Genomic DNA, 25,882 nt, shown 5'->3' with positions numbered 1-25,882 from the left:
ATGCAGCTATAAGACCACAACCTTTTAATGTTTTTTTTTTTTGTTGTTGTTGTTGTTACTTTACATCCTCCTTCTAAAATTAAACAAATTGTTTTGTGCTTCTAACTGGAGAGCGTGAGCTTCTTCTCCACCTTTGACCAAGGACTATCAACCTTTCTTTCTTTGGGATGAACAGTCGCCCTGTACCAACGATGCAAGGGGCACCTCACTTGCCTCACCAGTTAACTCATCACAAACAGGGAAGCAGCCTTCACAGCCAGCCATGTCCTCTCCATCCAACACACATTCTCTGAGGTTGTGCCTTTCTCTAGGATAGGCAGGTTGGGAGAAAAAATGGGGATGCTTATTGAATTCCACCTAACTGCCTCGTGTCATGATAAGCCTTGAACCTATGTGCTCTTTACATTTTCACGGTACTCTGTGGTGGTGCATGCTATGGTGTCCCTACATTGCAGAGGAAAGAACTATGACTCAGAGAGGCTACGTCATTTGTCCACAGTCAGAGTTTGTAAATGAAGGGTCCGGTGTGTGAGCCTGGTGGTCTTACACTAAAACCAGCACTATGTTCAGGTGCCTTTTAATAATTCAATTCTGTCCCTTTATTTTAGTACTTACACTTAATTGTGGCAATAAGGTTAATACATGGAACTATTTTTTAAATTAAGTAACTAACTATGCTTTTTTCTTTAAGTCCAGAAGAAATTCAGGGGATAGAAGCATCACTATAATCAAAATGAGTCCAGAAGTCCCAATGGAGGAGGTAGATCATGATTATATCTTGGTTTCAGGATTTAAAAAACAAGAATGGAGGTGTAGGATTAGTCAGGTTGGGGAAATGTTCCCTTCCACCCAATCAATAACGTGTTATTTATAGTGCCTGATGAGAGGTGGTCATGGCCACATAAGTCACCATGTGCAGTTTGAGGTATACTTTCTAAATTTGTAGGAGGAACCCACATAACAGAAAATCATCTTGATGATAGTTGGTAACTCACATTTCCCCTGTTTGTGAAAGTACAAAAGCACTGTGTTTTCCCTGTCAGAGACTATTAGTCCAGAAAGCCAATCCTAAATCAAATAGGAGAAAAGAAGCCTTAAAGGTGATGATGATGTTGTTCCTACTGCTTTGTTTTTTCTTTCTTTACACTTTAATGAAAGAGGAAATATGAATGGGTGGACAAAGACCAGGAAAAGGCAGAGTTGGCAGGCAAAGGCAAGAGGGAAGAACGTCACAGAAAGTGGAAATAAAGGTTTTAAAAAAGTTTCTTAGAAGCAGACAAAAACATATACTGGGGAAAGGACACCCTAATTCAATAAATGGTGCTGGGTAACTGGATCGCCAAATGCAGAAGAATGAAATTGGATACCTCTCACCACATACAACTATTAACTCAAAATGGATTAGAGACTTGAATGTAAGACCTTAACTTGTAAAAATTCTAGAAGAAAATCTAGAAAAATTCTTCTAGACATTGGCCTAGGCAAAGAATTTATGACTAAGAACCAAAAGCAAATGCAATAAAAACAAAAATAAATGAGACAAACTGAAAAGCTTTGCACAACAAAAGAAATAACAGAGTAAATAGCCAACCTATAGAATAGGAGAAAATATTTGCAAACTATACATCTCACAAGGAAGTAATATCCAGAATCTACAAGGGACTCCAGCAAATCAGCAAGAAAAGACAAATAATCCTAGTAAAAAGCAGGCAAACAACACGAACAGATGGTTTTCAGAAGAAGATATGTAAGTATCCAGCAAAAATAGAAAAAAATGCTCAACATTACTAATTATAAGGAAATGCAAATTAAAACCACCATAAGCTACTACCTTACACCAATCAAAATGACCGTTATTAAAAAGTCAAAAAATAATAGATGTTGGCATGGATGTGGTGAAAAGGGAATACTTATACACTGTTGATGGAAGCGTAAATCAGTAAAACCTCTGTTGAAAACAGTATGGAGATTTCCCAAAGGACTAAAAGTAGATCTACCACTTGATCCAGTAATCCCACTACTGGGTATCTACCCAAAGAAGAAGAAGTCATTATATCAAGAAGATACCTGAATTCGTATGTTTATCACACCACAATTCATAATTGCAAAGATATGGAATCAAGCTAAGGGCCCATCAACCAATAAATGCACAAAGAAAATGTATTATATCTATATCATGGAGTGCCACTCAACCATAAAAAAAGAATGAAATCATGTATTTTGCAGTATATTGGATGGAACTGGAGACCATTTTCCTAAATGAAGTAACTCAGGAATGGGAAACCAAACACTGCATGTTTTCACATATAATTGGGAGCCAAGCCATGGGTATAGAGGGCATACAGGGTGGCATAATGGACACTGGATTCTCAGAAGCGGGGAGGATTGGATAGGATGAAGGATATAAAACTACTTATAGGGTACAATGTACACTATTTGAGTGACAGGTACATTAAAAGCCCAGACTTCACCACTATACAATTCATCCTTGTAACCAAAAACCACTTGTACCTCTAAAGCCATTAATTTATTTTGTTTGTTAGGACAGGAAGCAGGCTGGAGTGGAGCATGTATATTATAAAGTAAAGTTGAGCAGGTTAAAGGGAGGCATTAGACTCTGGAGAAGAAGACTTGCTTTATGTTTTCCTCTCTGGGCAAATGGTTGGTGAGCTCCTTTAAAGAGGAAAAGGCGGGAGAGAGAACATCCATCAAGTGCACACAGGTAGGAGAAGGTAGAGTGACTTTAATATTTCAGAGCTCCTATACTGCAGAACAGGGAGATCTATTAAAGCAGAATACACCCACACTCTGAGAAGTGGAGTCTCACCAAAGAAGCATTCAAATAACCTTTAAGGTCAGAAATGTGTTTAAGCATTTTACCCAACTGCTACAAGAAGACACATTCATCTCTTCAGCACATAAAATATTCTCCAGAATGGACCATAAGGTAGGCCACAAAATGAGTCTCAAAAAATTCAAAAATATAAATTGAAGAGGAGAGAATACTTCCAAACTCATTCCATGAGAGCAGCATTACCCTGATACCAAAACCAGACAAAGACACAACAACAACAAAAACAAAACTACACGCCCATATACTTGATGAACACAGATGCAAAGATCCTCAATGAAATACTAGCAAACCAAATTCAATAACACATTCAAAGGATCATTTACCATAATCAACCAGGATTGACTTCAGAGAGGTGAGGAAATTTCGACATATGCAAATCAATAAACATGACACATTAACAGAACCAGAAATAACAAGAAAACATGATCATTTAAATAGATGCTGAAAAAGCATTTGACAAAATTCAACATCCCTTCATGATAAAAACCTCAAAAAACTATACATAGAAAGAACATACCTCAAACAATAAAGGCCATATATGACAAACCTACAGCCAACAACCTACTGAATGAGAAACACTGAAAGCCTTTCCCCTTAATCTGAAACACAACAAGGATGTTCACTTTTATATTTTTATTCATCGTAGTATTCGAAGTCCTAGCTAGAGCAATCAGGGAAGAGAAACAAATAAAAGGCATCCATTTGGAGAGGAAGAAGTCAAATTAGCCTTGTTTGTAGATAACTTGATCTTATATTTAGAAAAATGTAAAGATTCCACCAAGAACATTGGAACCGATAACTGAATTCTGTATAGTTGCAGAATACAAAATCTATGTACAAATATCAGTAGCAATTAAATATGTTAGTGGTGAATAATCTGAAAAAGAAATCAAGAAAGTAATCTCATTTACAATAGCCCCTGACCGCCCCCCACCCCTCCAAAAAAAAAAAATACCTGGGAATAAACTTAACCAAAGACATGGAAGATCTCTACAAAGAAAATGATAAAACTCTGGTGAAGGAAATTGAAGAGGACATACACAAAAGTAAAGATATTCCATGTTCATGGATTGCAAGAATTAATGTTATTAAAATGTCAATACTACACAAAGCAATGTACAGATTCAAGATACTCCCTATTAAAATACCAATGACATCTTTCCCAAACATAGGAAAAGCAATCCTAAAATTTGTATGGACCCATAAAAAACTCTGAATAGCCAAGGCCAAAGGTATCAAGAACACTGAGGAAAGGATAATATCTTCAATAAATGGTTCTCGGAAAACTTGATATCCATATACAGAACATTGAAATTAGACCCTTATCTCTCACCATATACAAAAGTCAGATCAAAATAGAAACAAATCTAAGATATGAAACTATGTAATCACTCAAAGAAAACATTGAAGAAACTCTCCAGGACACTGGTTGAGGCAAAAATTTATTTAATAAGTCCTTAAAAGCACAGGTAACCAATGTAAAAATAGGATTACATCAAGCTAAAAAGCTTATGCACTACAAAGGAAATAAACAACTAAGAGACAACCCACAGAAAATGAGAAAACATTTGCCAACTATCTATCTGACAAGGGATTAATAACCAGAATATATGAGAAGTTCAAACAACTCAATAGCAAAAAACAGAACAAAAGATTTAAAAATGGACAAAAGATCAAGACCTGAATAGACATTTATCAAAAGAGGATATACAAATGGCCAAAAAATATATTCTAAAATAGCCAACATCACTAATCATCAGGGAAATGCAAATCAAAACCACAACTCACCCCAGTTAAAATGCTTTTTGTCAAAAAGACAAAAAAAGATAGGTGCTAGAGAGGACGCGGAGACAGAGAACCCTCATACACCATTTTTGGGGATGTAAATTAATACAGTCACTATAGAAGACAGTATAAAGGTTCCTTGAAAAACTAAAAATATATCTTCCATACGATTCAGCCATCCCACTACTAGGCATATATATCCTCTCAAAAAGGAAATCAATATACCAAAGAGATATCTGCAACCCCATGTTTATTAGACTATCCACAATAGTCAAAATATGGAATCAACCAAGTATCCGTCAATAAAGGAATGAAGAAAATGCGATATGTATATATATTTATATATATATATATATACACACACACACACACACACACACCCCATGAAATATTATTCAACCATATAAAGGAATAAAATCTTGTCATTTGTAGCAACATGAATGAAACTGGAGGTCATAAGCGCAATAAGCCAAGCACAGACGCAAATATCACATGTTCTTACTCATATGTGGGAACTGAAAAAGTAGATGTCATGAAAATAGAGAGTAGGCTGGTGGTTACTAAAGGTCAAGAAGGGGAATGAGGAGAGAAGACAGGTTGAAGAATGGGTAATAAAACACAGTTAAGTAGAAGGACTAAAATCCAGTGTTTGACAGTCCAGTAGAGTGACAATAGTTAATGATAATCTATTGCATATTTCAAAATTTCTAGAAAAGAAGAATTTGAACATTCCCAGTAGAAACATAAATGCTTGAGATGATGGATATTCCTATTATCCTGATTTGATTATTAGCCATTATATGAAGGTATCAAAATATCACTTGTGCCCCAAAATATGTTAATTATGTATTCATTAAAAAGAAGAAATAGGTTCAAGCTAATGGGAAGAACTTTCATTTTTTCACTTTCCTCATCTTATAAGAATATCAAAGCTATCGATTTTTTTTCAGCTTGAAGACGAAGACCAGCACCATCTCAAAATGATTCAGGGTTATCATGTTTATAAAGTAGGGAATGTCCAAATCCAAACCACAAAACTTGCTGTGATTTAATCTTGGCACCATGGTATTTTAAGAATACCCGGGATTTTTTTCAATAAAGTGTTTTAATAGATTTATACATGGAAGTGACTTTTATGAAGGAAGAAGTTGACACTCACAGGTCCCGAGAGACAGGAGGCACAGCAAGCCATGTAGAGCCACATAGGTAAGCCTGAGGGTCTTTCAGGAGGCAGAAGGGGTGGGGGAACATGTGGCCAAGGGCTTTTCCATTGTGGTTTGCATGGGAAGAAACAATATACTGGGATTGGCTAGCTTGCACAATATCAGTGGCTCTGGGGCATCCTGGCTATCCTAGTCCTGGGGTTAGGGCAGGGGAACAGTGGTCTGGAGTATAAGAGCTCCATAGAAATGGTAGTTAGGGGTGTGGCCTCTGGATCGCTTGGTTTGTGTATGAAAGGCAAACTCACAGGCAAGTTGTTTGAGCTCTTTAAAAATTAGCCAGCCCTGGGCAGAGCGGTCCCTACAGGGTCAGCAAGGCCCCAACTAGAAAACGTGGTCACATAGACAAAGAACAGCACACTGTGCTTTGGAAAGCATAAACAAGGGACCAGAGCACCCCACTATGAAGATTGTATCTGGTCTTACCCCATTCTTGTCAGGAGGTTTTGCAACCCCTCATTCAGGCTAACAACAGTTGGAAGGAAAATGCTGAAGTGAAGGTTTCAACATTAGGATGGCTCAGTTACCAGCAGAGGTTCCCCATGTGATCAGCAGAGCAAAGTGCACATAAAACAACTGCTCCCAAACACAGTATTTTCTCAATCGGTGGCATCAGAGTGGCAGGCTTCTTTAAAAGGCCACAAGTGACATGACCATCCCACAAAAGGTATATTATCTCTCTAGATTAGGCCTTCTTCTAACATGAGGTCTTCAGTTTTATCAAACTATCCCCTCTAAAAGAAGCCTTGGCAAATCATGAATTCTTTGTATCTATTAAATTTTCCCCCTACCATAACAAGAAATAACTGTTGAATAAGATGTTTTAAATACATACTTTCTCAAATCCTCACTGATCAAATGATACACATACAAATACACATTTACATAGGCAGTTTACATGTACACATACCCATATACACATATGTAATAGTATATGTGTATATATATACACACATATATATACATGATATATTCACACATGAGAAATAGCCAAGGAATGCGACTTTAAGAAAAATGCTCTTCCCTATCTCTTCCTCCACTGAATTTCATCTAACAGTGTTCATGCAGAAATGGCTATCTACTTCTGTATCTCCAGAGATGGCAGCTAACTTGTTCACAGAAAATGCTACAAGGGAGTGGAAGTTCCAGGCAAATAAAAAATAGCATGTCATAAATAAGAGTAGCATTGTACCTGATAACTGGAGTAACTCTTTTTTTTTTTTTTTTTTTTTTTTGAGACGGAGTCTCGCTCTGTCGCCCAGGCTGGAGTGCAGTGGCTCTATCTCGGCTCACTGCAAGCTCCGCCTTCCCGGGTTCACGCCATTCTCCTGCCTCAGCCTCCCGAGTAGCTGGGACCACAGGCGCCCGCCACCTCGCCCGGCTAGTTTTTTTTTTTGTATTTTCTAGTAGAGACGGGGTTTCACCGTGTTAGCCAGGATGGTCTCGATCTCCTGACCTTGTGATCCGCCCGTCTCGGCCTCCCAAAGTGCTGGGATTACAGGCTTGAGCCACCGCGCCCGGCCTAACTGGCGTAACTCTAATAAGCATAGAAAAGTCCAACCCTTTAAATTATTGTGCAAATTATAACCATCAGCCTTTGTTATGGAGTAGAGTCTTAGAGAATATACAAATATGACTATGATACTGATATGCTAATAAGCCTTCTAGACCGTTGGATGGTTTAGTTGTAGATAGACTAATGTTGGCAGCCGATGAATAATTGCTCTGCATGTACTAAACATAACAGAGCAGCACAGAACTTCATCATTTGTCAGCTTTATTTGTTTAACTGAGAAAAATGCTGACAGCAGTTATTGCTATAATCCCCTTATTTATCAGACAGAAAACACTAGTTACTCTTAGCAGGTCTAATTCTGTTGGGAGACTAAAAGTTAAAGGATTTTCAAACTAATTGAAGGTATATACTTCACTGTGCAAGGAAGAGAAATGTAAAAGAGAGGAGGGAAGAAATGGAGAGGGGAAAATAAATAAAACACTTTATTTCTGGTCAACTTTTAATAAAAGGGTGACAGTCATAGTCTAAGATCCTAACTTGTTCTGGACAAAATAGAGAAGTCTGGAATAGTATTTAACATTCAGCACCATGCCAACCCCAGGCCGGTGCCTACCAACAGCTGGCCCTGAGCTTTTTATCCACTGCTCGTTATCGCACTGACAAAGCCTGTCAGCAGCATCCTGCTGTGGTTACCGTTTCCAGCCAGTTCTCAAACACACCTGGTGATGGGTACTTGGGGAGGAATTTGATACAGTTCTCAAATGCTTGCCTCCCCACTCAGCCTTACTGCTTCAATCATTTGGAAGTTCTCTGTAGTAGGATGCTCGGCTTACCAACTGGAATCAATAGATTCAAGAAGGAAGTGAGAATCCCTCCCTCTAAGATGTCTGTCATATCCCCAACCATAATGAAGCAGTAAATGACCAGCTAACTAGGTTTTGGTAGAATCATTTTCTCATCCCAGTCTCGGTGCCTGCTTTCTGGGACTTTTTCAGTTCAATGTTTCACTTTCTTTGTACCTCATTGTTCACATTATAGTACTTCATGATCGGGGCTGAGAAAATGAGTATTCTATTCTTTGTAGACAAAGTGCCAAAGAATTATTCCAATACAACTTCATGAGTAATGCAAGGCCTTGCTCAGTTCTCTGGGACAGAAACAAAGCAATCCAACTCCCTTGAAAAGCAATAGACCTTTTTTTTTTTTTCCCCCTAGAGACAGAGTCTTGCTCTGTCGCCCAAACTGGAGTACTATGCTGTGATCTCGGCTCACTGCAACCTCCACCTTTCAGTTCAAGCAATACTTGTGCCTCAGCCTCCCAGGTAGCTGGGATCACAGGAATGCACTATCACACCCACCTAATTTTTGTGTTTTTAGTAGAGATGGGGTTTTGCCTTGTTGACCAGGCTGGTCTGGAACTCCAGGCCTCAAGTGACCCACCCACGTCGGCCTCCAAAAGTGCTTGGATTACAGGCATGAGCCACTGTGCCTGGCCTGAAAAGCAATATTCTCCTATATTCAAGAGTTTTCTTGAAAGAACCACGAACTTCCAAAGTTTCTCAACCCCTCTGATGCCTGGATTTGGCTGAGGTATCCTCTCTTACTCTGATGTCTCCTGAGCAGACAGAAAGCCATTTCAACTGGAAAAAGTGAGTCTTCCACTTACATAAGGGAATGTTTCCCACTTGTCTATTACTGCTTCAGGATCAGAGCATCGAAAACTATACTTCAATAATGAGATACTCCCTCATATTTTGAATAACACATTGTTATTATCATTATTAATTATATAGTATTTGCATGGCCCTTTACTTTTATTAATACCATCACAGGCATTTTGGTCTTTCATCTTAACATTGTGTTACTATTATTTCTATTTTTTAGTATTATTATTTTGCCACAGGTCCCCTACCATAAGCAACAGATCAAAGATGTCATAAGGTTTATGACATATTTCGCTGGTAAGACAATTATTGAGCACCCTGTATGTGCCTGTCACTGTTTCTCTCTTGTCACCCAGGCTGGAGTGCAGTGGCACGATCTTGGCTCATTGCACCTCCCAGGTTCAGGCGACTCTCCTGACTCAGCCTCACAAGTAGGTGGGATTACAGGTGCCCACCACCATGCCTGGCTAATTTTTATATATTTAGTAGAGACAGGGTTTACCACGTTGACCAGGCTGGTCTTGAACTTCTGACCTCAGGTGATCCACCCACCTTGGCCTCCCAAAGTGCTGGGATTACAGGGGTGAGCCACTGTGCCCAGCCCTGGAGGGGGAGACATTTTAACATGCTCCAACAATGCCCAATGTGACAACAATCATGACAGCAGAGGCACAGGCTGCTACGAGATCACACAAGAGGCTGAGTGCCATTCTACCTACGACTTGAAGGCGCTGTCCTTATTCAATATATAGTCTGGCTTCTAGACCACAGCTCTGGGGACTCTGGTAAGGACACATATATCTCACACACATTTGAAGTTTCAAAACTGACAGATAGGAAGAAATGTCATGGAACTGTACCTCCACATCTTGAGAGAGCTTAGATGTCTTTAGGCCAACATAATACTGCAAGTAGTAAATTAAATACAAAAATGAAAAGGCAGAACAATGTTTCATTTTACTGGCAGATAATTAATTAGGGCTAAATGTCTTTTATCACTTCATCCTAGCAACAAGATAAAAATGTATCTTGACCAAAAATAAAATAGTTATCCTTTGAATGTGCATGTGTGCTATGCCTAATGAATAGTCTTTTGTTTTCCCAGGATAATAACCACTCCACGTATTCCTCAGAAGCACCGCGAGTTCAGTCTTAAGTACAGAAACAAAGAATACACCCAAGCTCTCCAGTTTCTTCCACACCAGAGATTAGAATTAATCAGCTCAGAGGTGTCTGGTAAAGGAAAGCAAATTAACTTGATAGCATTGTCTAACAACAGCAAGAAGAGAAACTTAAGAGGCAGAAGTGGACACGGAAGGGCTGTTTAGAAAACGCATCCCATGAATGACTCACTCCCATATCATACTCACAACATTGTGGGCAACACGGTCATGATTTCCAATCCTGTTGCTTCAATGAATGACTTTCCATTCCTGCAGTCACTGAAATCATCTCCTGCTAGTAGCTTATGACCTGAGGTCAGGACATATATTGTACCTCTTGTATCAACCACAGTCCTACTGTCAGAGGCATTCCAACCAGAACAACTCCATTTTAAGTGACGGCTAGGAAAATGAGGCTGGAACTTGCCGGGCTGCGTTCCCACAGAGTTACGCATTCCTTGTCTCTAGATGTTGATGGTTAGGGGAACAAATTAATAATGTTTACTAAACAAATCCAGATTGGGAGTGTCCAGATATCCTGATATCTGGAGAACAAAGGCATTCCTAATTTTGCTTTAAAGATAGTAATATAGATTCTTGCAAAATATAGTAATTAAGAAAATTTATCACAAACCCTTATAGCAGAACACATCTACCCACATATACAAGCATTGTACCCAGAGTGGATACATTCCTCCTCTTACTTTCAGGAAGATCCTATTCTGTCTATGGAGTAGCTGTACTTTCAGCACTTTACTTTCTTAATAAACTTGCTTTTACTTTGCACTGCACACTTTAACTGAATTCTTTCTTGCGCAAGATCCAAGAATCCTCTCTTGGGGTCTGGATCTGGAGCTCTTTTCTGTAACACTGCCATGGACTCTGAGGGTAACATACAGACACAGTGTGACCTGAATGATTGAATCACATGCAAGTAAGGCAGTGTTACTCTAGGAAGGGCAAATATTTACCTGCCAATAATATTAGTCCTGTTATCTTCTTGGAATGCAAAATTCTACAATTATATATTTGTTTTTTGAATCTTAATCACCAGACACTTGTCTCATTCAAAAAGAAGAATAAAATAGCTACTTTATATTCATCATTTTGAAGGCTAGTCTTGACTGAGCATTTGCTGTACACTAGCCCCTGGGCTAAGCATGTCACGTGTATTAGGTGCTATGTGATGGTGGATACAATTATCACTGCCATTTAATACACGCAGGAACCAAGGAGAAAGGAAGCTCAATTCCACATCTATCTGAAAAAGTAGGTAAATGGAGAGCCTGATTTCAAACATTGCTTCCTCTACACCAAAACCCATGTTCTTAACCATTAGGCTAACCTCAGGTTTCGTTCTCTCTCTCTCTCCGTGTGTGTATGTTTTGTTTTTTATATATCTTTATAATTATTCATTTTTGTTTTTCATATTTTTTTTGAGACAGAGTCTTGCTCTGTTTCCAGGCTGGAGTGCAGTGGCACGATCTCAACTCACTGCAACTCCACCTTTCGGGTTCAAGTGATTCTCCTACCTCAGCCTCCCAAGTAGCTGGGATTACAGGTGTGCATCACCACAGCCAGCTTATTTTTGTATTTTTAGTAGAGATGGGGTTTCACCATGTTGGCCAGGCTGGTCTCGATCTCTTGACCTTGTGATCCGCCCACCTCGGCCTCCCAAAGTGCTGGGATTACAGGCATGAGCAACCGTGCCCAGCCTGTCATTCATATTTTAAATCAATGTACACACTTCTTAATGTGTGAACTGAAGAGACTGGTCAAGAATTTAGACTTTGAGACAAATGTATGGTCGATATCAGAAATTATTAAATTATATAAAGTGATTAGCTGATTTCTATCACTGCTAAGGATGGATGAAAGTAAATAATCTCCTTATTTCTGTTTTGTAGGAAAAGTTAAATTAGCTATAGGAAACAAGGCCGTCATACTCTGCCAGTTTATGTAGGGAATTCATAATATTTTCCTGAAAACCTTTTAAGAATATGTCAGTCTTCTCTGAGAAGTAGAGTGATGAGCACTATGAAATCTAAGGTGGGGAGGGAGAAGGCTTCCATAAAAGTGAGTTTTAAACCCACAAACTGTCAATGAAACACTTGAGAGATTATTTCTGTGTTACGTGGCCTAAAATATATGCTTCCCAAATGTACTTTAGTAACTTGTGAATCATTGAAGATACTTTCAAATTAATGGTTTTCTGGAAGATACTATATTCAAATCCCCATCACCAGCATAGCAACATTCTAAGATATAAACTTTTAAGATTTAATACAGTTTTATTTCTATTTTTCTTCCTTTTCTCAGTACAATCCATTAACCTTTTTTCCCCAGAGAGTGACTCCAGTTGTTTAAAAAGGAAATCACACACAATGAGGTCCCTGAAATGAAATTCTTTAAGAAGAAAAATATTAGTTTACTGGAGTTGAGACTTTTCCCATAACACATTGGAATACACATTATTTCACTCATTAGAATTCGCTATCTCTGAGGTGGAATAAGATAAGAGCCACGGCGTGTTGTTAAGAGAATTCCTATTTTTATTGAACAGTAAAGAAGTGGTTTAGCTTATTGATAATTCCAGCTCCCCACAGTCCACATAATCTTGATTGCCAAGATATGTTTGGTTTGTGGTTGTTTACTATTGTGTGTGTGATATACATGTGCCTGCCTGTTTAGATTAAAGCTCTAATTTCTGCATTACTGCATACTCCATCGTTTTCACAGGGGCCCGATTCCTGGGTTGAGATTACTTCTCAACTCTGAGCTTCCAGATGTTAACAGAAGAACAACACAAGGAAGACGAGTTCCCATATTTCCAAATGAAATGAGGCAGAACAAATGAAAGAGGATCCTTTGGCTAGTGCAGAGAACTGCAAGTGTACGTTACTAAGAGGTATAGCTTTGTCTGTGCAAACACAGTAACTCATGTCAAATAAATTGTACTTTTTGCAGGAAAGAACTCTAGCTCTGGGTTTTCCAAGCTAAATTGCATGAAAACACACAATCCTTTTTCTTCTTATTTGAAATGTTAGATGACAGGGCCAAATTACCAGAAAGACCAAAGGCAGTTTGCAGCCTTTAACAACTGAAAGGACTTATTGCTTCCAATTTAGGAACACAAAAGATTCTGTGTCTAATCCAAACACTCCCAGGTCCTATGCATTTCCCATTAGTTCTGTAAAGACAGAATGCCTGTAAGTAAAAAGAATTACCACAAATTTCTCCAGAATTTCAGAAATGGAGAATATGTTGTGCAAACAGACATAAGGAGTCACTTTCGACAGGACTTAAAACAACAGGAACAGTTCTCTCTGTCTCTCTGGTCAAATGTGGTCCCATTGTCTTTTGACTTCTCAGTGTCATTCACTCCTATTAGGCTGGCAGGAATTATTTTACAGATCCAGTCAAAAGCCATTAAGTCTATAAAGGTAGTCAAGTCCTGTTTCCCATCTCTGCCTTGGAGAACCCAAGGGAGGTAATGCATCTATTTTTCAATACCTGAGGTCATTTTGTTTCCAACCTAAATTGCACTTAGGTATTGTTTTGGGGTATAATATCTCCACTCTTCTTGTTCTTGTTTCCACAATTCTACTATTAATACAGAGCTTAGGAAACGTAATTGCAGTGTGTGGTGGTAGATAGTGATTTTCATTAACTACACTGAAGAAAACCATTTAGGGAGAGACATTTCTTTTGCATTGATTCAATCAAAATGACTTGGAAGAAAAGGTTGTGCTTATTAAGTTCTTTACAAAAAGGTAACTGCTAAAATTTAAATTCTTTCTTTACAGCATATTTTTAAAAATCGGTATATAATCTCCTCAGATTTTGTCATTTATGAATATTTTTGTTCTGCTCAGTTTCTTTGAAATATGTCTATTGGCTTTTTTTTTTTAATGAAATAGGAGGAAATTTCTACGCGGAGGTAGAGAATGTAATCAAAAAAGCTATCCACATGACATGGAGTTGCCTAGCAATGCTAGGGGAATTAAAAGGGGAAAGCAATAACAAAACAGAATGTAGCGAAATTAGAAGAGGGTGCACTGTTGAATTGGCTTGCAATACTTAAAGAGGTCTTTACATGAGAAGGGATATAAGATTTTTCTAGCAGTGGTAAAAGAAATGGCTGATCATTTTACAATGTTCTTTCTCTCTTTCATTTGGAAGAGTTTGCCCAATGGGATTCAGCTATTTTGAGTTCATTGCTGTGTAAAATCTAGGACAGAGACATCTGATGATAAAACATACAGCCCCAGTGAGCCACTGGTATTTGAGTCCTTTTTAATTGTACTAATTGAGCAAAAGACACATAAACCTGTCATATTCTGCTATTGTTTTGTAGGCTTTTGCTTATATGGTAGATGTCATTCCCTTGGTTGCCCTCTCCCAAACTCCAGTGTCTTCCTTTGAATTTTTAACGTCAACATAAGTGAGACTGCTGTTGTCTCTGACTCAACCTCTCCCAGCACCAGGCCTATCCATCTAGGTCTCTCCTGGGTCCCCGTCTTGGGAGCACAAGATCAGAGACATTCCTGAAACCAAGATTCAATTTGTTCTCTACTTTCCCCATCAAAATGCCAAATCCTTCCTTCATAATGAAAACTACCAACAATCCTGGAAATGTCTGTCATTGCTTGCTATAAACTTTTGTCTAACAGTGCCAGAAACATGACCCAAATTAAGGGGTTGGATTTTATGAAGATAGAAGAAATGGTCAAGAATAAAGAAATTCTAATGATATTTGCATAGGATGATACACATGGGTGATGGAAACCCTAAACAGATTCATAATGGAAAATGATGAGCCATGTACTTCAATCCATCCTTATGCTAGCAAGAAAATCTGTCAATATTTTGATCTGGGAGAAAAGTATAGAAATCTATAGGCAAAGGTGGCTTATGATGTTGAAGAAATGCATCTGAAGGAGAAATCAGGAAATATGGGTTCTTGAAACTGCTATGCCATGAACTCATTGTATCTCTTGAATCTTAACATTTTTAATGTGCAAAATAGGGCTGTTAGATTATCATTTAAGCTCTCTCCCAGTTCTTACATTTAGATTCTAGGATTCTAAGCATGCTTTGGTCTGAAGAACAACATCTCTAAAAGGGGCACTTTTTTTTTCTTCCTCCTACTAATTCCAATTTGGAATGAATAGGGAATTATCACAGGATTTTAGGTGTTTCTCTACTTTTTGGAGTTTTGAATTTACACTGCAATCCTATAGTAGTTCAGAACTGTGTAAGGATTAGCACTCTTCCTTTACATGTAAATAAGATGTTTAGTTCTTGGCCCTTTTCTTTATTGATAGAGTTTTACCTACAGATCTTTTTGAGATAATGTTTTCGTTTTGCTTTGAAACACAGCATCCCCTGGTTACTTCTATTTTTTTCTTTTCTTTTCGAGACAGAGTCTTGCTCTGTTGCCCAGCTGGAGTGCAATGGCACGATCTTGGCTCTCTGCAACCTCCGCAGTTGAAGCGATTTTCCTGCCTTAGCCTCCTGAGTAGCTGGGACTACAGGCGCCCACCACCACCCCTGGCTAATTTTTGTATTTTTGTTAGTGACAGGGGTTTCACCATATTGGCCAGGCTGGTCTCGAACCCCTGACCTTGTGGTCCACCCACTTCAGCCTCCCAAAGTGCTGGGATTACAGGAGTCACCGTGCCTGGCTCCCCTGGTTACTTCTTTGCTGAAGGCTGATATGCCTGTCTGTGTCTTCTGAAGAGGCATATCTCTAGGTCTACTTCCTTTTCACATTGACCCTTCCCCTCTAACAACTCTTCCACCCACATGGCTTCATTCTTTCCCAATGATTCTCAAATCTATTCTTCTACCACCTAATTCTATGAAGTTCCAAATCTACATCTCTTCATTATATACCATAAGCACTTCAAATTTAGATTGTCAAACTATGATCTCAGATTTTTCTCCTTGTTAATGCAATTGCTTATATTCTGGTTGTTATTTCTGTGCCCTCCCCACTCTCAAACCAGTTCTTACCTTCTCCCACCTGAATTATCCATGTCTCCTAGCTCCCTTGTTCTGGTTTCTGCTTACCAACATTTCTTCCAGATTCATTCTTTAAAGCAGAGCTCCAGTCACTGCATACCCGTCTATCAATATGATCGATCACCACAACCAAAATACCCATAAAACTAAGTAAAGGACTCCACACTCTTATTTGAGGCCTTTCATACCATTGATTAAACTGAATTTTCTAGCCACTGGCTGCTATTCTTGTACATAAATTTTATATTTCAACAAAACCAAACGTTTTGCTGAACATATACTAAGCTTTCTTCATTTACTAATGTTTGTGACCTTCAGGCCACTAAAACTCCTCTCCCCCCTATAGAGTGTGACATCAATTATGTCCATCTTAGTTACATATTCATCAATGTCCCTTTCTACTGCTATCAAGTTTACAATGCCTTTCCTGATAGTCCTCGTTAGATGTAATTTAAGAAACAAATCTTCCGTAGAAACATATTCTTCTCTTCAGATATTTATCCTAACTTCACCTGCACTGCATTTATGGGTATATTTGTCTTATCCCTGTCATTACCTGTAAAACCTACCTATATGGGCTATTATCTTATCTATCTCTGAATACTCTGTAATACTCTGAATACCTTGTTATATAGAGTATCATTGCTATATAGTTAATAAATTAGGCTGATTTGAAACTTCAGAGTTATACTGATGTTTTCTGACTTATTCAAAAATCTGATATCTAGTGAATTGACCAAGTCAAGTAGTTGATCATCTAAAAAATTCAACAATCTAATGTGTGACCTGTTATGGGAAGTCAGGGACCCCGAATGGAGGAACCGGCTGGAGCCGTGGCAGAGGAACATAAAATGTGAAGATTTCATCATAATATGGACATTTATCAGTTCTCAAATAATACTTTTATAATTTCTTATGCCCATCTTTAATCTCTTAATCCTGTTATATTCGTAAGCTGAAGATGTACGTCACCACAGGACCACAGTGATAATTGTATTAACTGTAAAACTTGATTGTAAAACATATGTGTTTGAACAATATGAAATCAGTGCACCTTGAAAAAGAACAGAATAACAGTGATTTTTAGGGAACAAGGGAAGACAACCATAAGGTCTGACTGCCTGTGGGGTTGGGCAAAAAGAGTCATATTTCTCTTCTTGCAGAGAGCCTATAAATGGACATGCAAGTAGGAAACATATCGCTAAATTCTTTTCCCAGCAAGACATATTAATATTAATACCCTAAGAAAAGATTGTGTTCCTGTGGGGAGGTCTATAAATGGCCACTATGGGAATGTTTGTCTTATGCAGTTGAGATAAGGACTGAGATATGCTCTGGTCTCCTGCAGAACCCTCAGGCTTAATGAGTTCCTGCAGAAAACTCAGGGTTTGGAAAACTTAGCCATGGTAAATTTGTGGTCAGACTGGTTCTCTGCTCTCAAATCCTGTTTTCTGAAGTTTAAGATGTTTATCAAGACAATACATGCACCACTGAACGTAGACCCTTATCAGTGGTTCTGCTTTTGCCCTTTGCCCTGTGATCTTTGTTGGACCCTTATCAGTGGTCCTGCTTTTGCCCTTTGCCCTGTTCCTGCAGAAGCACATGATCTTTGTTAGACCCTTATCAGTAGTTCTGCTTTTTACTCTTTGAAGTATGCGATCTTTGTACCTACTCTCTGTTCTTACGCTACCTCCCCTTTCGAAACCCTTAATAAAAACTTGCAGGTCTGAGACTTGGGCAGGCATCATGGTCCTACCGATATGTGATGTCACCCCTGGTGGGCCAGCTGTAAAATTCCTCTCTTTATACTGTCTTTATTTCTCAGCCAGGCGACACTTATGGAAAATAGAAAGAACCTACGTTGAAATATTGGGGGTAGATTCTCCCAATAGTGACCAGATTGGATCTTGTCTGAGAAAGTGAAGTTCAAAAGCATATATTGTTTCTGTCAACATTAAAATATAAAAAGGTATACATTTTGAAGGCTTTGAGTCAAATTATCTCACTTTGACATCCAGGGCAAGCACTTTACTTAATCTCTTTGAGCCTTAGTTTCCTTGTCTGTAAGAAGGTAATAATAGCATTATCTACTGCAGGGGACTGTTGAAGAAAACTGAACAAGATAATAATGCCTGTCAAATGCTTAAAGTCTGATATATAGTGAGTACTCAATATGCATTGACTAGTATAATCATAATTTCCATCATCACCACTTATTTCCAAATTCACCAATAATTTACTAATAATGTAAAGATGGTCCCACAATTCTTTCATATTGGAGATCCTGCAAGAATATGGTAACCTAATTTGGGATCTGCCACTACACCATAGTCAAAAAAAAAAGAGGACTCAGAAACCAACTGTGGAGAATAAAGTGCAAAGAATAAAATCTAGGAAAGATTAAATAAACTCAAATCATGCTGCTTAACAAGGGGTTTGATGCAAGATTTAATATTTGTCCTAAAAAATATTCAGAATTCTGCAAACAAAAACAGTGACTCCCTGGTTTTATTTCCAGTGATATTAACTTCTATTAACTTCCAACTTTTTAAACACGAAAATTTGGTGTTTAAAGTTATATATAGCAAGAAAAAAAATGCCTCTGCATCATATTAGAAGAGACTACCAAGGCAGCTGTGGGGTCATTTGAAGAAAATAATTGTATCTTATATGCTGGGAGTGATGTAACTATGACCTCATTCACACGAGGCGATGGCGGGGGTGATTTCCAGTCTTTCACAGATACATAACCACAGGAGAACCCGAAGAGTCACCATGGCTGCTTCTGACTGCTGCACGTTCCTACCTGAGCTCTCGTCCAGACTCTCTTCAGAGACATGCTCGTTCTGATGGACCCACTCGCCGTTGCATTTGAAGAATATCTGCATGGCTGGCCTCGCTTTGCACCTGAGTGCAATAGGGTTGCTCTTGATAATATAAGCATCATCTGGCTCCTCTATGAAATGAGGCAGTGTCCCGGGAGCTGATGGGATGGACTCAGGAAGGGCTTCGCCATTGTCAGTTCCTGTGAAATCAAAGAAGACATCAGAACACAGCCTACACTGATAGCGCATACAACAGGACACAAGGCAAACCCACACCAGCTCTAAGATTCTGTGCTGGAGAAGTTTCCACTGTATTAATAAAGCATGCTTTTAGAACTGGTGTAGATGAATTATCTTCTAGAAGGTGAACTAAGAGGATACGGTGCCTCCAGCTAGCCATGGCTTCAGTGTTATTGGATGAAGCATAAAAATGAATAGGACACCCCTCAAATTTCTGTTTTTAATCTGAGCATCTTTGCAGAAACAACTGAGATAAACATCTGTGAGGTGAGAGGCTCTGGTGAATGGTTACCTGAAAGGGCTAAGCACAACCTCAAGCTGCTTCAAAACTGAAAAAAATGGTGAGAATAGACGTTGTTCTCCCACACATGTATGTGGATGACAGGGATGATGACAGAGGATACTCAGCCATAAAATATAGTCAAAAGATTCTAAATAGTCTGCTTTCTTTATCTATGTAACTGTGGAGATTGTCTGGCAATCTGTCTTGGATCTTGGATAACTCACCAGCTCACCGCCCCTTCAAAGGGAATGTGATTCCATTCTGCTTGCCTTTGGCCCACCCTCTGCCCCCAGTAACCTTCCATCATATATGATGGACTGCACTACCGAGGGTGAGAACTAACAGAAATCACTAATAGTTCTGAGCTTATAGCCAGTAGCTATAATTACATTTGTTCAAGTGACAGGAATAAACTGGACTCTCCCCAACCTTAGGAAATGGAGGAAGCATATAAAAAGGTAAGTGCAGGAGGGAAAACTATACTTCCCTGTTTCTTCATAGAGTGAGCAAAGACTTAAGTCCCAGGAAACTGCCACAAAATCAAAGGCAGGAGGATGTGATTGCTGAGCACAGTGAATAGGACAAGGAAGAGTGGCATCTTGTACCCTCAAAAGGCCCACCCTCAATCTGGGTGGGTACCATCTAATCAGCCGCCAGTGTGGCCAGAATAACAGCAGGTAGAAGAACATGAAAAGACTAGACTGGTTGAATCTTCTGGCCTACATCTTTCTCCCATGTTGGATGCTTCCTGCCTTTGAACATCAGACTCCAAGTTCTTCAATTTTGGGACCTGAACTGGCTTCCTTGCTCCTCAGCTTGCAAATGGCCTATTGTGGGACCTCACCTTGTGATCCTTAGTCAATACTCCTTAAGCAACTCCCCTTTATATATACATCTATCCTATTAGTTCTGTCCTTCTAGAGAACCCTGCCTAATGCACTCACCCATCAGATCCAACTCTCTGAAAAGACTCTGGGAAAGGGGTACATCTTGTGGCCTCACCTGGTTTTCTGCATGCCATCCATGCAGTTGTGACCAGAGCCTCTTACTATTCATGCTTAAGTTAAGAACCCAAATCAGAAAGCACTGTCAATGGTAAACCTAATTCATTAAAAACAGGAGTATTGCTCTGACTGGGCATGGTGGCTCACGCCTGTAATCCCAACACTTTGAGAAGCCTAGGCAGGCAGATCACTTGAGGTCAGGAGTTTGAGACCAGCCTGGCCAACATGGCAAAACCCTGTCTCTACTGAAAATAAAAATAGTATCCAGGCATGGTGGCATGTGTCTGTAATCTCAGCTACTTGAGAGACTGAGGCAGGAGAATCACTTGAACCTGGGAGGCAGAGGTTGAAGTGAGCCAAGATCCTACCACTGCACTCCAGCCTGGGCGACAGAGTGAGACTCTGTCTAAATTAAAAAAAAAAAAAAAAAGAGTAATGTTCTGTTTCAGAACTACAGGAGGAATTCTTAAAAGTAAAAACAGGTACAAAGGCTCAGACTTCAAGAGGTATTTTGTATAAGCAAGAAAATAAAAGACACCGAAGTAGTAAATGGCTCCTAATGACTGGGAACACACATGCACAGTTTGCCACTGGAAAAAATTAGGCGTAACTGTAACTTGATTTTTCCAAATAAGATTTTTTTCCCATTAAATACATCAGCTTAAGAGGAGGAAAAACAGCCTCACATAACAAAGAGTTTAAGAGACTATAAGCCTTGAAATGTATTTGCAATGGAAAAGCTAACTCACATTCAAGTAATTGTCAGCATCAAAAAATAGTAAAGCAAATATTCTAAAAAGTAAGGGCAAACAGTTTATGTGAAAAGTATAATAAAGTCAGAAAATAAAATGTGTGTATGTCACAGGGAGTAAGAGGGGTTTCAGGGTAGAATCTCAAATGTAGTTTTTTAAAAAGTATTTTAATTGTATTTAAAATGGATTTCATAAAATAAATCACATATTGTTTTGTTACTGGATGCTTATGCAAATTTCTATCTTCAACAAATACCAAGTCCCCGCAGGCTTTTGTAAATCCATACATTAGAGGAAATGACAAAAGTATTAAAAGATTTTATATGAACATCAACTGCTTACACTCCCATTAGAGGCTTTAGTTCTGTCCAATTCATTGTTCAATTCATAAAAGGGCCACTTGATAAACAATACATACCCAAACCTACAGTGGTAGGCTGAGTAGACAGGCACAGACGTGCAATCTGAATGAAGCATTTTTGCTTTACTAGTAACAATGCATAAATATGTCTATTTATCTGGCATAAATAAATGCTGAATAAGTAAAGGCACTAGATCATGTAATAGATCAAGTTTTAACCATTCAACTCACAAAACACAGAGAGATCTAAAGGCAATTAGGTTCCCCTTCTCCCATTTTAATAAATGTCCTTTAGATAAAGCAGCATGTTCAGCCTGCATCTGAAAGAGCAGGACAGTGGAATGGACAAGCCTGAGGGTAACTGTTCTAGCTACACAAGGATCCCCCTTAAGGATCAATCTTAAGCCAGGCACAACTCATGCCTGTAATCCCAGCATTTTGGGAAGCAAAGGCGAGAGGACCACTTGAGCCCAGCAGTTTGAGAACTGCCTGGACAACATAGTGAGACCCTCTTCTCTACAAAAAAATTTAAAAATAAAAAAATTAGCTGGGTGCATGCCTGTAGTCCCAGATACTCAGGAGGCTGAAGTGGGGTGGGGGGCTCACTTGACCTCAGAAGGTAGAGGCTGTAGTAAGTCAAGATCACACCATTGGCATTCCAGCCTGGGGGACACAGACAGAGAGAGACCCTGTTTCAGAAATAAATAGAATTAAAAAAAAAGAATCAGTTAGCATTCAGAGGATGACAAAAAGGTAGAATGTAACATTACATTTTTATTCTTAAATACAAAAAGGGCTGAGATCCATGCAAATAAGAAACAAAGGAAAATGATTTATTAGAGTGGCAGTGGGAAGGTGAGGGATTGTAGGTATATATTTGTATACATATCACTATTTATTTGTATCCATCTAACAAATGAGGTAGGTGAAAAGAAGAATCTTTTTTTTTTTTTTTGCTTTGTATAGTGAAGTGCTAGGAGTGGTTACTACCTATCCCTGTACCTTGCCCCGCCTTCTCACACCCCAAGTTCCACTGGGTCAGGCTTTCATTCCTGGTGCAGCAAAGCCCTGCCCAGCAGGGGGCTTCCCTCCAGCAAGAGGGCTTAATCCCCTCAGCAGGCCGCCTCTCCAGGAGGACACCCCTTCTTCATCCCACAGGGCAATGAGTCACCTCTCTCTCCCCTTCTCCAACCCACACTTGCCAACCATGCTCAGCCCTGCCCAGTAGTTTTGAACTGAATTCTTCAGGAAATCGTCAATTCTTTCAGTAAAAGGGAAGGCTAGGAAAGAAAGAAGAACAGGAACTGAGGTGGAAACTTTTAAGGGGCTTATAAATTGCTGACAGATTCTATTCTTTGGGACAGGGTGACAAGAGGTCATTTACTTTAATAGTTTTATGCAAGACTGCATGAATGCTTTTTTTCCTTCAAGATAAATTTATTCATAATCTCAACACATATGCCACAACTCCCCTTTATAATTCAGAGAAAAGTTTTAAATTCTGGTAGGACAAATGGCTGGTGACTGATCCAGCCATCTGCCTCCTTCCACACCACATTCACAGCAGAGGCTGGAAAAATGACAGACACAGATGACCTACTTGCAGGTCAGCATGGTCAGGTGACACTGGTTTAGCACATGAGTCATAAATAGAAGCTTCTGTGAAAGCTTGTATTTCCCTGATATCAAGAATAGGTGTGACCAGGTGTGGTGGCTCATGCCTGCAATCCCAGCACTTTGGGAGGCGGAGGTGAGGGGGGTCACCTGAGGTCAGGAGTTTCAGACCAGCCTGTCCAACATAGTGAAACCCTGTCTCTACTAAAAATACAAAAATAAGCCAGGTGTGGTGGCGCATGCCTGTAATCCCAGCTACTCAGGAGGCTGAGGAAGGAGAATCACTTGAACTCGGAAGGCGGAGGTTGCAGTTAGCCGAGATCACACCGTTGCATACTAGCCTGAGTGAAAGAGAGAGACTCTGTCTTAAAAAAGAAAAAAAAAAAAAAGAATAGGTGTGGTTGGTATTGTCCTTTCTCCTGTTTGTTCCTGACTTACCTGGGGAAGTTTGGGAGGAAAAGTCCAACAGGAACCCAGAAGTCCCAGCACAGACATCACTGAGAGCTGTAACTAACAGCAGGATCATCCACCCTTAGATAATACATTGCATTTTTTTTTTTTTTTTTTTTACAATCCCTACTTATTTAAAGCTACTGATAGATTGTCTGTTGTGACAGAAAACATTCCTCACTGATGCAGCTGCATCTTCCTTCTTACACAAAGCCAGCACTCCAAGCTTCACTTAATTAAATCCTAATGCCGTCAGCTGTTCAGGAAAGAACCTTGGTAGGCTAAGGAATGTGGAAACTCTGTTAGCAGAAAGACAAAATAAGAGCTGCCGTTTACCAAGTGACTACAGATTGTGGTAATAAGTCTTCTACATGGATTTGATCATTTAAGAGACACAGAAACTCTCCGAGGTGGGTGTCATCGTGCAACTGAGAAGATGCTTTAATTATATGCCTTGTCTAAGGCTGCACTGACAGTAATTGGTGGGCTCAGAACTTGAATGCAGGTCTCTGACTCCAGCCACCTTAGAATTCCATTTTGTTTCAGAGGAATAGACTCTTACAAGTCTGATACTCTAATTTAGTGAATGCCTGTCGTAGGGTAATAGGGTGCAGTTCATAAAACCAAAAGATGATATAAAAACACACATTATCTGTGAGTCACTGCTTCACTTACAATAAGTGTGACATTTACCTTAAAGATCATTTGGTTAATCTGTCAGCTGGACTGTGATTCCAGGTCAGGATGGGTGTGTTAGGAACCCCTCCCAGAGAAGGCCTTGAGAAAATAAATATTTTTGAGAACTAGCGTTCTACTAACTATATTTAACTGACTAGACATGCTCACCAGTGTCAGGAATAAAGAAGTCAAAGAATAATTTTTTGAGAATAAAATAATAAGAATTTTTCTGTGTTTCATTTAGAAATAAATGTTTCTTTTAAAGTAGGAATATTTAACAACTAAAATTCCAATTAAAATATAAGGTTGTGGTGAACATTAGCAAGAAAAACAACTCGGCCAAAGGCAGTGCCATTCTATTAGGGTTAACCATAATAAACTGCCAATATTTGATCATTTAGATGTGTTGTATTTGTAATGCAATTGGGCACAACGGGGCCCACAGTCATCCAAAATTGGGATTCATAAAATCCTGATCCATTGGATTATTAAGTGAAGTTGAGCATCAAGAGGTTTTGAGACATTCTAAATTATTTGTATAGTTTTTTCTTAAGAGGATATTACTTTGAAATACATATCACTTTTTTTCTCCCTTTCTGTCTCCAAAGTGTGCTTGTTTTTTCACTATACAGGTATTTGTTTCAAAGTGTAAACAGGGACCACACCAAAAAGCAAAGACTAAATCTGCTAAAACTAAAGAAGTTTACATGAGAATCAAATAACCTGATAAAGTGTGCGTTAACTCTGTGACCTTGGGTAAGTAACTTAACTCTGATGTTCCATTTTTCTCATCCACAGAAATGGATGACTAAAATCTGTTGATGTTTTGTGATGTTAAAATATATGTAAAAATAGAGTAAGTGGTTAAACATTACATACATATTATGCGGCACCATGACCACCACCTTCAGCATCATCACTGTGTGGACAAAGAATAGCATAAAAAGGAAACAATTACAATTATCATCCCTATGATTTCCATCCCCAAATTTATCCTAACATTTATATTTTGATTTTCTGATTGCTATTGTCATTTTCATCTCAGAGTCTTAGTGATATGGACCCTTGCTTATAACACTTCTTTATCATTTGCTCCCTGTAGCTACGTTAGTAAAATTCTGTTAGGTAAAAAATTCTGAACACATGCTGTGAAGCACTTATTCAATAAACATACAGTGAAATGGTTACACTGTACACCAGGCACATGGCTATCTTGCAAAGCAGGCTAATACACAGTGGGTTTCCTGTTGGCCAGGTCCCAAAACTATTGGCTTTAATATACGAGTAGTTAATAAGCATAGGAGATTTCATAATATTCCAGAGTCCCTCTCACTGCAATATGTAAATAGAGTAAGGCTCCTTAGAATTAGCTCTTTAACTTCCATTCATTTACTGTGAGTGTATTGGTCCACGGCAATGTGCAAGTCAGAGCAGAAAGCCATAGCA

At 39.0% G+C, this 25,882-nt stretch overlaps 1 protein-coding gene across 1 annotated transcript in view; it reads right to left on the bottom strand.

Moving 5' to 3' along the window:
- The window catches only part of UNC5D (unc-5 netrin receptor D), a 249,009-nt gene extending 225,175 nt beyond the window's left edge, over positions 1-23,834 (bottom strand). The window contains exons 1-2 of the mRNA XM_033225271.1: positions 23,747-23,834; positions 19,036-19,254 (exon numbers count right to left, since the gene is read on the bottom strand). Coding sequence (XP_033081162.1) covers positions 19,036-19,254; positions 23,747-23,834 — 307 coding nt within the window. The remainder of the gene's footprint in view (positions 1-19,035; positions 19,255-23,746) is intronic.
- Positions 23,835-25,882: the final 2,048 nt, after the last annotated feature.

The sequence above is a fragment of the Trachypithecus francoisi genome, unplaced genomic scaffold, assembly GCF_009764315.1.
Source record: "Trachypithecus francoisi isolate TF-2019V2 unplaced genomic scaffold, Tfra_2.0 Contig01440, whole genome shotgun sequence".
In the NCBI taxonomy this organism is placed as follows: Eukaryota; Metazoa; Chordata; class Mammalia; order Primates; family Cercopithecidae; genus Trachypithecus; species Trachypithecus francoisi.
Note: the sequence above shows the minus strand (reverse complement) of the source record. Positions and strands in the feature narration are given on the sequence as shown.